At 37.0% G+C, this 15,936-nt stretch overlaps 2 protein-coding genes across 7 annotated transcripts; one reads left to right on the top strand and one right to left on the bottom strand.

Moving 5' to 3' along the window:
- Window positions 1–1,032: 1,032 nt before the first annotated feature.
- LOC126595388 (guanylyl cyclase 1-like) lies at window positions 1,033–7,014 on the top strand. 6 transcript variants are annotated; one of them, XR_007614324.1, is made up of 11 exons: window positions 1,033–1,298; window positions 2,201–2,452; window positions 2,613–2,737; window positions 3,645–3,756; window positions 4,205–4,279; window positions 4,402–4,490; window positions 4,634–4,695; window positions 5,330–5,402; window positions 6,227–6,284; window positions 6,432–6,507; window positions 6,687–6,759. XR_007614324.1 is itself a non-coding variant. In XM_050261928.1 (10 exons), exons 2-10 carry the CDS (start codon window positions 2,321–2,323, stop codon window positions 6,773–6,775), a joined length of 810 nt encoding a protein of 269 aa, XP_050117885.1. In that variant the 5' UTR covers window positions 1,033–1,298; window positions 2,201–2,320; the 3' UTR covers window positions 6,776–7,014. The 6 variants fall into 6 exon arrangements, 5 of the variants coding, with proteins under 5 accessions (XP_050117885.1, XP_050118576.1, XP_050120631.1 ...); XM_050261928.1 differs by lacking the exon at window positions 6,227–6,284 and having other exon boundaries at window positions 6,432–6,484; window positions 6,687–7,014; XM_050262619.1 differs by lacking the exon at window positions 6,227–6,284 and having other exon boundaries at window positions 4,637–4,695; window positions 6,432–6,484; window positions 6,687–7,014.
- A 7,489-nt stretch (window positions 7,015–14,503) lies between these two features.
- LOC126614639 (uncharacterized mitochondrial protein AtMg00810-like) lies at window positions 14,504–15,376 on the bottom strand. Its single transcript, XM_050282289.1, has 2 exons — window positions 14,938–15,376; window positions 14,504–14,835 (listed from the first exon to the last, which is right to left on the bottom strand). Exons 1-2 carry the CDS (start codon window positions 15,374–15,376, stop codon window positions 14,504–14,506), a joined length of 771 nt encoding a protein of 256 aa, XP_050138246.1.
- Window positions 15,377–15,936: the final 560 nt, after the last annotated feature.

Raw genomic sequence — 15,936 nt, forward strand, 5'->3', positions numbered from 1 at the left:
TCTTTCAAAAATCTATCCTTCAATTTTTTCTATAATTTTCAAACTTATATTTTACAAAATTTGGTTCATATTTTTTTCGTATAACTTCTATTTTACAAAATTTATTATTTAAATTGTAATTTTTAAATAATAAATTATGTTTGGCCGTATGACCTTTTGGCCCTCGGTTGGAGACGGTTTTTTGTGACAGGGCTATAACGAGCCCTCTGGCCCTCGGTTGGAGACGGAAGCAAATATGGCCATATACTGTTTATTAAAATATTAATATTTTAGAGAATCTTGGAGGGTTAGAGGGCTAAAACAAGCCATCTGACCAGCCCTCCATTGGAGATAGCCTGACAATTCATGTAAGGAGTGGAGATACGGTCGGAAAATTACTGTTTACTAAAGTAATATAGTGACCCAGAGCCCATATTTCTTTCATATTATAGCCCAACCCATCAGTACAAAAATCCCACTGGGCCTTCTTCCTTCCTCCTCTCCCCCTCTCTCTCCCTCTCTCTCTCTCACCTGCAAATGGTCTAAAATATCCATAATATCCCGATATTTCCATCGAAATTTCCATGTTTTTGGACTACCGATATTTCCAATATCATCGATATTTCCAATATCATCGATATTTTAGACCTTGCTAGGTCACTCATGTATCTTACCATGCAATGTATAAAGTGTAAAATATTGTACTAATTCATTATATATAAATGATTATGGTGTCTTTAAACTTCTTTCATTAATTACTACATATTTTCTACAATCACAATGTTTGCCAGCTCGCTATATAATCAACTTAAATCAGTTATATCTATCATGCAATGCATTTCCTTCCAATTTTTTGTGATAAACTAATAGATAATTGACTAAATAAACATCCTGCAAAGTTTCAATAAAAATTTCCAAGTTTTTTCTTACAATTTCCGTGATTTTTATTCAATTTTTATCGATATCGATAATATCCCGATATTTCCATCGAAATTTCTGTATTTTTAAACTACCGATATTTCCGATACCATCGATATTTAATAGCTTACCCATGTGCCAATTTGCTGTTAAACCCAACATTTCTCATCCCCAAAACAAGAAATATTTTGTGCGGCGAGTCCGACAACCGTAAATTTCTGTCAATTTGAGCAAACAAAACAAAGCACAAAAATATTTAAGAGCTGAAAAAGAGAAGACATGGAATTTAGAATCTGAATGTTTTTCCAGGCAGGATCCAGTCGAACAAGGACATAGCCAGCAGACAAGGATTCCTTGGAACTCTGCCATCCTTTCCTCTTCCGTCGTCTTTTCCCTCAAAGGTTATGTCTATTTTTTTGTTCATCATTCGCTTTTCGATTTGTTTTATGAAATAATTGGATTTTGATCTGAAATTGTAGCTGGGTTTCTTTGCCTCCGACCGTTGCGTTGGTTTTGATAGCTCGGATTGCAAAGTATTGAGCTTTATTGTCCTGTTTTCGATGAATTATTCAGCTCAATTATTGGTGGTCCTTTTTATTTTATTTTATTTTATGGTTCATTTGTTTGATTTAGATGTAAATGTTGAGCTATTTGTCGAGTAATTGGGCCAATTTGATTGCGGAAACTGGAAGTTTTATCAAATTTATGGAAATTGATTGGTTATATTTTATGGTTTTGGCATCGGATTCGTCAGAATGTTTAAAGCTACGTTCTTGTGGGCATCCCTTAGCTTCATTCCAAGTCGGAAACCCTGGTTTTCCATTTGAATTGAATAATTGAATGCAAATGGCGTCGCGGCTAAAATTTCCGGTAATGCTGACGGCTCGGTTTGATTCATGGATGAGACTGGCCAAACTCGGCTTGATTCTGTCTCAGTTTCCTTAGAATTAAGGGACTGTTTGGGACTGCTTCTGGAAGGGCAAAAGGCGCTTTCTGAATACGTTTTACCGAAAAACTTAAGAAGCACTTGGACTTTAATAAAAGTTTCCATGTGTGTTCTGATAAAAGTACTTATAGAAAAAGTGCTTATGAGCAGAAGTGCTTCCCACAGAAGCAGTCCTAAGTGGGCCCTAAATAGCCTAACTGAATCTCTAGTAGTCGTTCGTGCATCATGCCCTGGCAAGGGGCAAATGCACATTGTTTGATTACGTCATTTTTTTCGTGGTTGGAGAAATCAATCTCTCGTTCCTCTTTGTTGTTTAGTTTGTAAACCTGATATATTCCTATGTTCAAAATGCAACAGGTTGCCGATATATACCCTTTAAAGATTTTACAGGGATAACCAAGTGAAATAACCACTTTGATTATCTAAATATCTGAGATTTAGTGTGGCAGTGAAAACCCTTATCGAATTGGGTCACACATGTGGCCTTCGTATTTTTTATTCAACAAGATTCTTAAGACAGAAGATGAAGATGTATCAGATGGAGAACTTTCAGGCATGGTAGAACCCTACCCATGTGAACAGCCGTTGCCCTGCTCGCACTTTGTTGAAGTGAGTGCATTGAGATTCTGTCACTACCTTTCTTATTGATTGTCTACATTGAAATTACAACATTTTTCAGTCTGTACTCTGATAACAATATATGGATTCCAAGTGGACACGTCAAATCGTTTTGTTAGTTTTAATTTGTTTAGGTGTTTGGTGCTTATAGGTCCCGCACATAAACCAGCAAGATTCTTGGGATTGCGGCCTTGCCTGTGTTCTGATGGTCTTTCGGACCGTTGGCATAGACAACTGCGATATTCAGACATTGGCACAGCTATGTGGCACAACTAGGTGTTCCCTTCTTTACAGAGTTAGAACTTCATTTCCTCTTTTGTTAGTCCGTTATGTACTTTCTTTTGAGTATTGTTCTTTAGAATTTTATCGTTTTTATAGGAGTATGGGTTTTGAGATTGGTGAGGATAGAAGGTGTAGACGAATGAAATCCCTTCCTCGACTCAGTGTTGAAGCTTTTAATTTTTGTTGCTATATTAATGTATTCTTTCCTAGAAGGTCTTATTTACAGAAGGACATGCAGTATGTTACAGAAATGAGTACTATAGGTATGGGGTGTAATATGAATGCTTGATACCTTCTTGTTGCTAAAAGTTTCAGTTAGAGTTATACTTGATACATCAGTCACATATGCAATACAAACTTATATGAAAATTTGTGATATATTATTGTTTGCAGCATTTGGACCGTTGATCTAGCATATTTATTACAGAAGGTCTGTTATGTACTTTCCTTTGAGTGTTGTTCTTTGTAAATTGATTGATGTGTATAGGGTTCTGAGTTTGACGATTGGTGAAAAGTCGCAGATGAATAAAAGCCCGTCGTCCTCGATCTAGTGTTGAAGCCACTAGAGTTTAACTTGTATTATTGGTTTATTTTTTCACTAAACGTCTTATTTACAGAAGTGAGTAACATGAAACACTAGTCGTTTTTTCTCACTCATTTTTCCACCAACATAAGACTTTATTTACTTCTTGTATTGTTCATACAAACAAATATTATTTTTGTGGAGTTGGAATAGCTATGGTCCTATGGAGCATTATGGGTTTGTTTGTGTGAAGTTGGAATAGTTATGGAGTATCGTGCGTTTGAAGTTAGACTTATACTTGATTCATCAGTGACATATTCAATAAGAGCTTCCGTGAAAAGTTTCTGATATAACTGAGTGCTGACATCTTGTTTGCAGCATTTGGACTGTTGATCTAGCATTTTTATTACAGACGTTCTCCATTAGTTTTTGCTACTACACAGTGACAGTTGGAGCAAACCCAAGTTATTCAGGGGAGAAATTTTACAAGGTGATTTCATACTATTAACATAGATAAGTGTTAACTGACAGTATTTTCATGCTGGTTAGTATGAACTAGACCATATTGGTTGTTTGCTAGATCCAGATGCACATCTTAGCCTAATTGTCTATCAATTATAGATGCATATATCATATGAGAGCGAGGACCCAAACTGCATATAAACAAGAACATCGTCTGTCACAATTTCCTGGCATTAGCCGAACTTTGATTATTTAGCAATGAGTGGCACCTAAACTGCATGATCATGAATGCTACTTAATGTGTTTGGTATCTGTAAAAGAAATGAGAAGTTGGTTATTTTATTTTATTTTGAAAAGAAATCTAGTTTTGGATATAAAGATTGTAGTTTCACTATTCTTAGTTCATGTACTTGTGAGCTTGTCTTTTCACATCTGGATGCACATAAAAATTTCAATTAATTATATTTATTCTGCAGGAGCAATTACCTAATGATCTGGAGCGAGTCAATAATCTATTTCAAAAAGCACTGGAAGGTGGAATGAATATACAGGTATAATTGCTATCTGCTAATTTCAGTTCTTGGTTCTCTCTTCCCAAATTAAGAGCCAGACATCCTTTTTACTTATAATTTTCTTAGGACAAGGCAATAAACCTTCCTTCTTTTGTTTACAGCGCAGATCAATCAGTCGACAAGAAATTTGTTTCTCAATTTTGTCCGGGAAATACATTGCCATTGTTTTGGTTGATCAGTATAAATTGAGGTTCAAATTTCTCACTTACCCTTCTTTCTTTCTTCCCCCTTGATTGAGAACTTTCCTTTACTGCTTGCAATAATATATGACATACATGATCAATTGTAAATACTGGGCTAATGGTAAATATTTCTGTCAAAATTGTGTCACAGTAGGTCTCATCTAGACGATGTTTTTGTCTCAGACTTTTGTGGAAGCAACTCTGGTTACACAGGTAGGACTGTTACTTTGGTTGTGCAGGACTGTTACTTTTAGTTACCCTGGTGCTGTTCTATTCTGAACTAAAAGTTTTCCGCCACTCAGTACTGAGTACGACAGATTGTGCTTTCTAGGGGGAGATATCTATGCTGTATATGTATTAGTTCAGCAAAAGAAATAAAAAAGGACATAGATACATGTAAAAGGACAAGCTTATGCTTGTTTTAGCTTAACTTCAAAATTTACTTTTGCACCAATGTCATCCTGGAGATTGTAAGCATCTTTCTGCACATTTTATTTATTGCTTAGCAAGACAGGTTGGCTGACCTCTTCTGTTCAGAACCATGATAACATAGGCCTGTAATTCATGTTAATGTCATTCCATTTCCAAAAAGTGAGAACGGTGGTTAGCTATGAGTTAATTCCTCATAAGATATTTCTTTAACATGATTTCCCCAGTTCTTCTGAATTAACAATTTATGGAATCATATTAAATAAACTTAAAGGCTTGCTCTATGCTGGAATGAAGTATCTTTATGCACGTCCGGATTATTCACTTCTGCTCCCAGTCACATCCTTGAGAAGTTTGCCTGTTTATGCACGTCCTGAATGGATTACTGATTAATGCTATTGTTTTTGGTTTTTTGTAGGTCACTATGTTGTCATATGTGGGTATGACACTACCACGGATGAGTTTGAAATTAGAGATCCGGCCTGTTCAAGGTATTATCTTCATTTCAGGTTTTTTTTTCCTTCCCTTCTTTTTTGGGAAAGAAGAAGAAAAGCTGTTACCTTATCTTCTATTGATGCCTTTGGGTCATCTACATTCGTGTTTAACTTTCTCGCTGAGTATAAAGCATGATGACAGACACATCAATTTGGAGATTACCCGGCTCCAACAATTTCTTGAAATTAGTGGAGTTTCATGAGTATGACATGCTAACAAATTCCAATGAAATAAGAGAGACGTCAAAAGTAGACACTTCCTGCCTTGACTAATAAGTTATACTGACTAGAAAGATTTGAGTGATGAGTTATGAAAACCCAGCATATGAGAAGTTTAAGTTTGTCAATACTCTTAGAGAGGCATCCTATGATAATCTGGCTTTCGTGATTTCTTAAGTCTTAAGTTCATCATGATTTCCAATCCAACATCACATAAACCTATGTTAATTAATTTTATTATTTACACCAAGTTCATGATCATATCACTTTCCTACTATTGGGTTTAAAGTCTAGCAACTTGAGTGAGTGGTACTCCACCATAAGAATAGTTAAGAAGATCCGATATACATTAAGACTGCAAACGTTACTCGGAAAGGCTGCATTATGCTTGCATATAGCTGATAGTGCTGAAGAAGTCAAACCAGATGGTCATTATCATCCATTATCATCCATCACATGTTTCCTTACATAGAGTGGGGAAAGACGTGGTTGTTCAGGTAAAGGATAAACTACCCCCCCTTACGATATGATACCTGGTTGATTAGGCATGGGAAAAATGATTTTAATGTGGGGCCACTCATTTCTTATTCCTTGTGTGATAGTAAACGCAGGATATGTCAGGAATGGGAATGAGACCCATACCATCCATACCCATTCCTGGTGAGTAAGCATGCCCCTCAATGAATTTTGATTTTTTATGTCAATAGTCTTCGATTTGAAATTTACACACGCATCTGCGCTACACTTTTGATTGTGTTTCCAATTTCTTTTAGTTTATAGAAGTGTACACTCTGATAAAATGTGCAGGAAAAACGAGAGGATCTCATCAACATGCTTAGAAGAAGCCCGCAAATCCTTTGGTACTGATGAGGATCTTCTCTTGGTAATCCAAACTGAGCGTTCACCTTGTTGTGCGCTTCGGTTGCTATATAAGTATTATTTAGTTGCTAGGGTGTTAGTAACTAGTCCTGAATTCTTTCCATGGCACTAATCCAAGTAAATTCACCTGTCACAAACCTCTAACGGTAGTAACTTCTCATTTCGTGTGGGATGTCGATGCAGATATCTCTGAAGAAGAGTGGGAAGCAAAATCGCCCGGCAATACAACAGTGATAGTATTGATTCCTGACTTCAATTGTCGGTCCGTATGAAAACGAAGAAGCTTATATTTTACAAGTTTTCGTGTATAGCATTAGCATGTACCATATAGGGAAAAATTGTTTCTCTATTGATTTGTTTGAGCTCCTGAACTGGTTGGATGAACGTGCAAACCAACACCAACACGCATCGAGTAATTGTACATCATGTAACATGTATTTTGTATTACTCTCCCCATTTCCTGATAGATTCTTCTGTCTCAATAAAGTAGAATCACATGACCCTTCATCGAGTTCATCTGTATTCCTTCTTCAGTAATTTAAATTTCCATTTGTCATATTGTTATTGTAATTGCAGTTTTCACCCTTTCTCCGCCCACCATGTGATGAGATGTGTTTATTTATCCATCTCCTGGCTCAAAATTACAGTCTACAGTGAAGAAAAAAAAAGACCATGAGGTTTTCTATAACGCTCGATCAATCGTGCTGGATGATGGCAAGATATGAACCACCAGTTGATTAGTTGCATTATGTTGATCGATCGAGTACTCACATTCTACAACTATCTTGCAAGATTCTATATAATATATCCCATCGCGGTAGGGGACCAGGGATACTTAAATTTTCAGAGTGTACTTGTGATCCAACTGTTAATTTCTTCAATACAAGCATGCAAGTAGTGATGTAAGCCATCGTTTTCGAGTCGACTTTATCATAGTTCTGAGTTCATGCGCTCCTCCTCGGAGCTGTAAATATGGAGAGCTAGCCCTACAAAATATCAAAACTTAGCCATAAGCGGACTTCGTGTGACCAAGTATTGTAACATACCTACATACATGCTTGTGGGCCTATATCAAAATGCATGTGTGTCCGACCTTGGAACTTGGAAGACACGCATGCGCGGGTGCACGCAAAAAGAGAGATTATTCAAGCTATGGTTTAATGAGTTCCGTTTTCTTAGACTATAATCTAAAAATATTGTGGTCATCCATCGTGCTTTTAATCTAATGATCGAGGAGAAAGTACAACAACAAAAAATTAAATAATTACTTACTATTGAATTAGGATTGAATTATGAGTGATCACAATTTCTTTAAACCAAAAACATGACTGAGGGTTTAATATAGCCCTCGATTTGGGGTATTTTCCTTCTTTTTTTTCTCGGCATTTGAGACACTAACTAAGAACTGTGTGATTATTAACTATATTAAATTTTGGCATTATTAAGATGATGGTGGAGGAATTGGTGGAAATGGAATATGCGTGGAAGATCGAGTTAGGTCAAAAGAAGGTGATGAATATTAGGGCAAAGTGCACTGGCACACCAGGCAACATCTACATAGTATATAATATGTAGTTCCAAGAATCTCAGAAAACAAAGATTCCGACAGCTGAAGCCTCTTCCCGGAGAACAATGAAACATGTCTCTCCATACACACACCCCATGACTTGGTGTATTGTTCCACTCTGTCATTTTGTATGGCAACTATATGTTGTTGTTCTATTATTATATGCTGCTCTTTTCCTTTTTGTTTTTAGGGTTTTGGAAGAAGAATGGTATGCCATACTCACATCTGTGCGACTATGTGATTCAAAATTAGAAAGTAGAATATCGTATCATTGTCACAAAATTTCTTTCGCTAACTCTAGAATGTGTGCCCCTTTTTAGCTGGAATCCCGATTCGCTGTATAAAAACAAAATGACGGGGCTTCCGTACGAACTATGTATTTATCGTATAAGACTCTCGTATTCTAGAGCAAAAGAATAGAGAAAAAGAGAGATATATAAAAGAGATCATATATGGTGACAGTGTTCCTACATTGGCCCATATGTATGCTGGTTGCATTAAAATGGGATACTTGCTTGCTTTGAAGCTAATCCCTTTAATATTGAATCAACAAAATTTCGGGCCAATGCTATTTTTCTTTTAGGGATAAAAAACTTAACATCAAGCAATGTAGTTTGGCATGGTTTGACATGGCTAGCGCCAATCATGTTGGTTCAAAGATGTGTAGCCAAAGAAATGAGAAAAATGCTCGTCTGGGACTAGAGTATATCTTCGAGTGAGTATATCACTCATCGCGTAACTCCAAAGATATGCAAGAATCTCTTTGGAAGAATGTGCTTAAACCAAAAAAGGGAACTGCATGTGCATTCTCTTCTTGCCCTGGTTGGAACGTGGAAGCACCCTAAGCACCCTCCATGCGGGCTTTGCGAAAATTGTACTTAGTTGGAAGCACGTATATATGCCCTGTATCAAAATGTGAGACACACACATATCTAGCCTCTGTTACTGATACTATTCCATGCATGCATTTCTGTATTAGATCGATCCAATAACTTAGGGTCCAAATTCATTGTCAATCCTGCGCAATATTCGGTTGCATATGCATTTCTGTCCTAAACCCTAAATTCAAAATTAAATTTGTAGGGTAGAGATTCTTGGGGTTTTCCGTTGCAGTGGTGGGTGCAGAAAATATGATTTGGAGGTCAGTAAAAAAGAGGGTGAGCAGGGCGTAAATTTTTTTTGGACTAAATATAGCATGCAAATTGACATTTCATCGAGTTTTGGTATGCCTAAAGTCATTTTCAAGTCATACTGCACACCTGTAGAAAGTACCAATAGTTTCTGAATGAACATGTCGATAGCTTTTGAACGAGCATGCTAACAGATGCTAACATATGTCAAATGAGTCGTTCAAAAGATGCCCATAGCAACGCATACATAGGCATGCGGCTAGCAGCTACCCTGGCCAATTCTCATAAAGGCTATTTGTCAAACAGTTGGAGGACAGCTTTCAAAGGCATCTCAGATTTTCAAAGGGCAGGACTCAGCTCTTCCATGGAGTTTTTCTGAGCTTTGGGGTTTTTTTTTTTGGGGGGGGGGAGTCTGAAGCTGGATCTACCCAAGGGCGGAGCCATGAAGGGACCAAAATGGTCTCAGGCCTACCTTGATATTTTTTTTATAGAGAAATAAATTATAATTATCCTTCTGATTTCCAAAGATTTTTCAGGGGATTGGGACCTCAACCAGAGGGAGAGAGAGGATGTAGGCGAGAAAGCTGTTTCTTTTAATCTTTTTCACATGGTTCTGGTAGTTGTTGACATATTTGAATTTTGCTTCCATCCATGTGCAATTTTCGTGTTCTCGTTAGTTATTTCTATTAGGTTTTTCTTCGCCAATTAACATGTCTCCCAATTGGTCAAAATGTACTGATGAAATGGAGTGGAATTGAAAAATCAACACCGTTGTCACCGAGCAAACAAACATCAAAATGAGCATCAAAGTAATGGTTGAGAGGATGACGAGATGATGGATGCATGAGACAATGGCTTCGCAAGCGTGATAGAGGGATTTTCGAGCATGTTGCAGCATTGTTTCAGCTGCCATTGTCATTGGTGTTGCGGCGTTTTTTTTTTTAACAGTTGTGAGAGGCCCCTTCTAACCTAAAATCCTAGCTCTACCATTGTCTACCCCTGTGTACTCATGAGTCTATTCTTCTGATTGCATGAATGAGGCATAGTAGTTATATACAACCAATGAAAGGACAAACATGTTGTAGCAAATCACGTGATGAGATAAATAAGCACATAGTTATATACAAATCAATGATGACTGTAGGGGCATCGGTGACATGATATTTGTACAGAATTACAAAGCCAAATTCATTGAATCAAGAGTTGCTATCAAACTTAACTATATGTGGAGAGATTTTTCAGTGTGACCGGTACACAGGACGGTACATCACATGTCACTATACAAATGATGGGATATGTGTGCTAAAAAATTAATAGCTTAAAAAATAAAATTTCACCTATATGTGGCTTAACCAATGCAACTTTCTTCCAACTATGAATGCATGTCGTATTAATTAGGCGTGCATGATTAGGCTCACATACACAATAATGCAGTTCTTGTATGACTCAAAGGGATGTCAGAATCTTTGTTTATAAGGTTTGATCGTGCACAATAATGCAATGCTTATCTGTTTAAACAAAGGGCGTGAGCACATGTGATCAGATGAGTCCTACGAAAATGTAACAACTTTTGCATGTGACCTTCCCCCTCAAGCAACATGCTTGGAATTGTTTTTTGTTTTTTGTTTTCTTTCTATTTTATTCTGAGAAAAGGTTTAGAAAACGATTTAATGCTTGATTGGTAAGATAAAAGTTCTAAAAAGCGCTAAGCGTTAGTCGGGTCGTGAGCAGTAGCTCTATGAACATGTACTAGAACCTTTTTTTTGGGTTTCTGCATAACATATGCATAGACAAAGTATTTTTTGTTCGGAGGGTAAATTAAGAGAGAAATTTCTTGTAATCAAAGATATCATGTGAAAAGTTTATTATCGGATAAATAGTGTACTTTAAGGGTGATGTCGATAAGTGTAAATCTTATTTAGAAGAGAAAAATCTCCTGTAAATTAGGTGCCACCACCACTTTTAGTAATATTCATATCATGCTATCAAGTATGAAGTTGGAGTTGTTCCAGAAAATCTCAGATGTCATCATATTGATCACGCTAACATGGTCATTAGAGACATAATTAAGGTGTGGGGGTTTGCTGAAACCCACCCCAAATTCGAAGGAAAAAAATGTCATATAAGAGAGTAATATTTTTTTTAACAAACAATATTTTCTATATTAAAAAAAATAAAAAATAAGATTAAATCTTACAATTTACTAGCAATTATATGTTCGTCGCCCAAATGATTTACATAAAAGAGTAATTCAAACATTAATTTCTATCACTTAATTTAATTAAGACAACTCTTACACGTACATACTACGATCATTAGTGAAATGAGTCATATCGTACATTTTTGTAAGAGATTTCGATAGTAAACATTTCCATCACCCTTCGCAAGACTTTGACCGACCAAAGCTATTGCGTGTTTGTTTGGTCATGTGATGTCTCTGCCTTGATTGAGTGAAACGGTAGCAACTTCTACGGCATAGTTTCGAATTTCTGACCATTTCTGAATATTTGAATAGGCACCATCTTTTGGAGGCAATTGAGGAAAGACTTATTTTGACTGAGTTACGTAAATAAAATCTAATTTCAATAGCATAAGTAATTGAGTTTGTAAATTTTGTTACTCTCTACCTACAATATCATGAGCAGATAAATCGGCCTACTTATATTTTTTTATAATAAAATATTTAAGTGTGTTTGGAATGCGAGGCAACACGTTATATATTATTATGCAATTGGGGAAACTTTTTCTTTTCAAGTGTTCTTTCAATTATACGATGTCATATGATCTTCCGCATCATGTTTCAAATACACTGAAAAAAAATTCAAAAAATAAATAAACAATGAAATAATAATTTGCCAAATTCATTTTCTCATTAGAAATGCTCTAAATCATAGCAGTATCATGCATGTGAGAGAGTGGAGGCAGGCAAGTTCGATTGTTCGAATTTTAAAAAATTAGGTAACAAAATATAATGAAGGAGGACAGCATGGGCTACCTAAAATTGGGTGTCACAGTGTCACTTGTCACCATCACACAAGCACTATGATGCAGTACAACATGAACATATATGAACAGCTAAAATTGGGAGGAGGAGATGTTTTTTAAGTCATTCGGACTCCGGACCATGAGGGTGTTTTTGGAATATGAGATATTCTGAATGTTAAATTGTAAAATAAAGAGTCGAATTGTCGAACATCGATATTGTCCTCAATTTAATTATATATGGCTCAAGAGGTACGATTTTATCCAAAAGAATCTCAACGTAATTAGAAGTTAAATCGTAATTTGAATCGTTAGACCTCTAATGTCGGATTTCCCACACCAAATTGATATAGATATGAAATTTGACAACGAAGAGGAAGAGAGGACACGTGGGTGAGGGAATGAGAAGGGAGCTACATAATTGAAACTTTAAAGAAAGCTTGATATTTACTCAAATTGTGAGGTAGGTGCCCTTAATTATATACACAACCAACATAGAAATTTTTAGTTATGACGGGAATACAAGTAGTACATTATGGGGGCGTTTGTTGCACCTCCTTAAGAGGGACTGGCTTGGACTGTCTTAAGCAAGACTATAATCCCATGTTTGGTAAGTTGTTGGACTAACATAAGTGGGACTCGCCTCGACTACGAGTCCCGCCGCACTTCACTAAAGCCGTTTATCTAATCCCAAGCTTTCGCTTGGTATTAACAGGGACTAGAAAGGAAATGAGGCCTACGTCCAATTCCCAATTTTTGCTTGCTAAACCCAGACACCCAGTCCCTCTGCGCTCCACCTTCTTCTCCGGCGCCGTCACCATAGCCAGGCTATCACCGTAAGCCTAGGGAGGACGACGACTGCCGCTGCAGGAAAACTTCAATTGATTTGGCGGTGTGGGTTTAATTTTGAGCACCTACCATGGCGTCCTCCTCGAGGCCTCAAGTGCTCCGCTAGGAAGATGCGCCGGCAAGTGTGTTGCTTTCTTCTGCAAGAGCGATTGACGTCGATTTGCAAAAATTGACGACGCCTCTGTAAATTGAAAAAAAAAATTGGGATTTTTCTGTGTTTGATTTGAAGAGAAATAAATTAAAAGAAGAGAAGGTTTGAATTGAAGAGAAAGAAAATGAAATGAAGAGAAAGTATGGGTTTGATTTTTCTGAGTTTGATTTTTAATGGGAATGGGAGCAATCTGGCATGCCAAGAACAGGAAACGTATGAAAGAAAGAAAGAAGAGAAGTAGATAGACAGGGGAGAGAGGGAGTCAAATTAAAAAAGTGTGTATAATAATAATAAATTATTAAAAAAATGAATTAAAAAATGATAGAAAAATATTTGATCTACAAAAATAATTGAGTCCGTGATTTAGTCCGACACTGCACCAAACGCTTCACTAAGTTAATCCAGCTTAGTCTAGTCTAAGCCAATCCAGCTTAGTCCTTGAAGCTAGTCCAGTCCGAGATAGTCCGGCGCAACAAACGCCCCCTATGTGTTTTAATAAGAATGATGTGAAATTTTATTTTTTAAGTTATTAACTTTTTAGCACACATATCCCACTATTTGTTTAGTGACACTTGGTGTACCAGTCACACTGAAAAATCTATCTACCAACATTCACCTTCTCCATGAGAAATTTTTCCAAGAGCCGGGTACACATGACACTTGTTGTTCCCCATCTATTAGCATTTGACACCTTAGATATTATCTTTTAAATGACTCAATCCTTAAATTTTATTTTTCAGAATATAAATAAAAATCAATTTAAAAATCCAAATTAGAATTTTTATCCAACAAAACTTTTGAATTACCGCCATCAGGGTGTACAAACCCACCAAATGGCAATTACCCACCCCATCGTTGGCCGACTATTTTACCGGCGACACCCCATCTCTTCTCTCTCTCTCCCCATTTTTCGTTCTCATCTGCCCTCTATTTCTCCACTCTTACTTCTATTGAATCTTAACTTTCAGAGAACTCAGAGATGTAAAAATTATCTTCTTCTCATTTCACTTTCTTGCTAAACAATACATTTACATCAGTATATATAGATATAATTCTATTGACATAATTGACCTCAACATACAGCAACTAATTACACATTTACCCTTGTCTAACTGACTCCAACTATACAATTACTACTAGACTCTTTACACCCCCTCAAGCTGAGACTTGGGACAGGAAAAGTGCCAAGAGGAAGCTTGGATTGCAGAAAATAGAATCTGTGTTTTGAAAGGGATTTGGTGTGAATATCAGCTAATTGATCTTGGCTGGAGACATAAAAAACTTTAATCAAATGTGCCAATACTAACTCCCGAATGTAATGTTAATCCACTTCTACATGCTTTGTCCGAGCATGAAACACAGGATTGGAGGCAAGAGAAATTGTTGAAATGTTATCACACCAAAGAGTTGGAACAGTAGACAAATGAAAGTTGATATCAAAAAACACTTTGCAAATCCAGGTGATTTCAGCTGCAGTATGTGCTAAAGCTCGATATTCAGCTTCTGTGGAGGACCTGGCAACAGTGGGTTGCCTTTTAGCATTCCAACTGATCAGATTGGGACACAGAAAAACACATAAGCCAGTAGTAGATCTTCTATCAAAAGTAAAACCAGCCCAGTCAGCATCAGAATAAGCAGTGAGGGCAAGAGAACCTTTTTTAAACCAAAGACCTTATGTAAGTGTGCCTTTGAGCAACCAGAGAATTCGTTTGACAGCTTGCATGTGTTGTGCCCGTGGTGAATGCATGAACTGACAAACTTGGTTTACAGCAAAGGATAGATTAGGTCTGGTCCGAGTAAGATACTGTAAACCACCTACTATAGATCTATATTCAGTGGGGTTAGAGAGTAAAGGACCACTGTGATCAAGTTTAGTGGTACCAAGAGGAGTGACACAAGGCTTGGCACCTGCCATATTTGCCTTGTTAAGAAGATCAAGAGAGTATTTACTTGGATGCATGAAGAGGCCTTCAGAATTTCTTTGCACCTCCAAACCCAAAAAATAATGAAGAGGTCCCAGATCCTTAACAGGAAATGCTTGGCTAAGTTGGTGAATGAATTGTTGGCAGAAAATGGCATTTGGCCCGGTGACAAAAATGTCATCGACATAGACCAAAACAATAACAGGAGCTGAACCGTGAAGAACAAAGAGAGAAGCATCAGATGAGGACTGCTTAAACCCAAGTGTGCACATGACTTGGAACAGTTTATCAAACCAAGCCCTGGGGGCTTGTTTTAAACCATATAGAGATTTCTTGACTTGGCAGACATGACTAGGAAGATTGGAATCAATGAAACCAGGGGGCTAAGTCATAAAAACATCTTCCTTGAGATCTCCATGTAAAAAGGCATTGCTAATGTCCAATTGATGGAGAAACCAGTCATATTGAACAACCAAGGTTAATAAAACATGAATTGTGACTAGCTTAGCTACTGGACTGAAAGTATCTTGATAGTCAACACCCTCTTTTTGATGAAATCCTTTGGCCACTAACCGAGCCTTATACCTGTCCACTGTACCATCAGGTTTTCTCTTAATTCTGAACACCCATTTACAGCCAACAATGTTCTGAGACGGAGAGTGGGGTACCAAGTGCCAAGTACCAGTGAGTTGAAGAGCATTAAACTCTTCCTGCATAGCTTGTCTCCAGTGTGCATACTTTGAGGCTTGTAAGTATGTGGAATGAACAAAATCAACATCAACAGGTAAAGGATGTTTTGTGGCAGAATAGGCTTTTAGTTTAAAGATACCAG

The sequence above is a fragment of the Malus sylvestris genome, chromosome 1 (assembly GCF_916048215.2).
Source record: "Malus sylvestris chromosome 1, drMalSylv7.2, whole genome shotgun sequence".
NCBI lineage: Eukaryota > Viridiplantae > Streptophyta > Magnoliopsida > Rosales > Rosaceae > Malus > Malus sylvestris.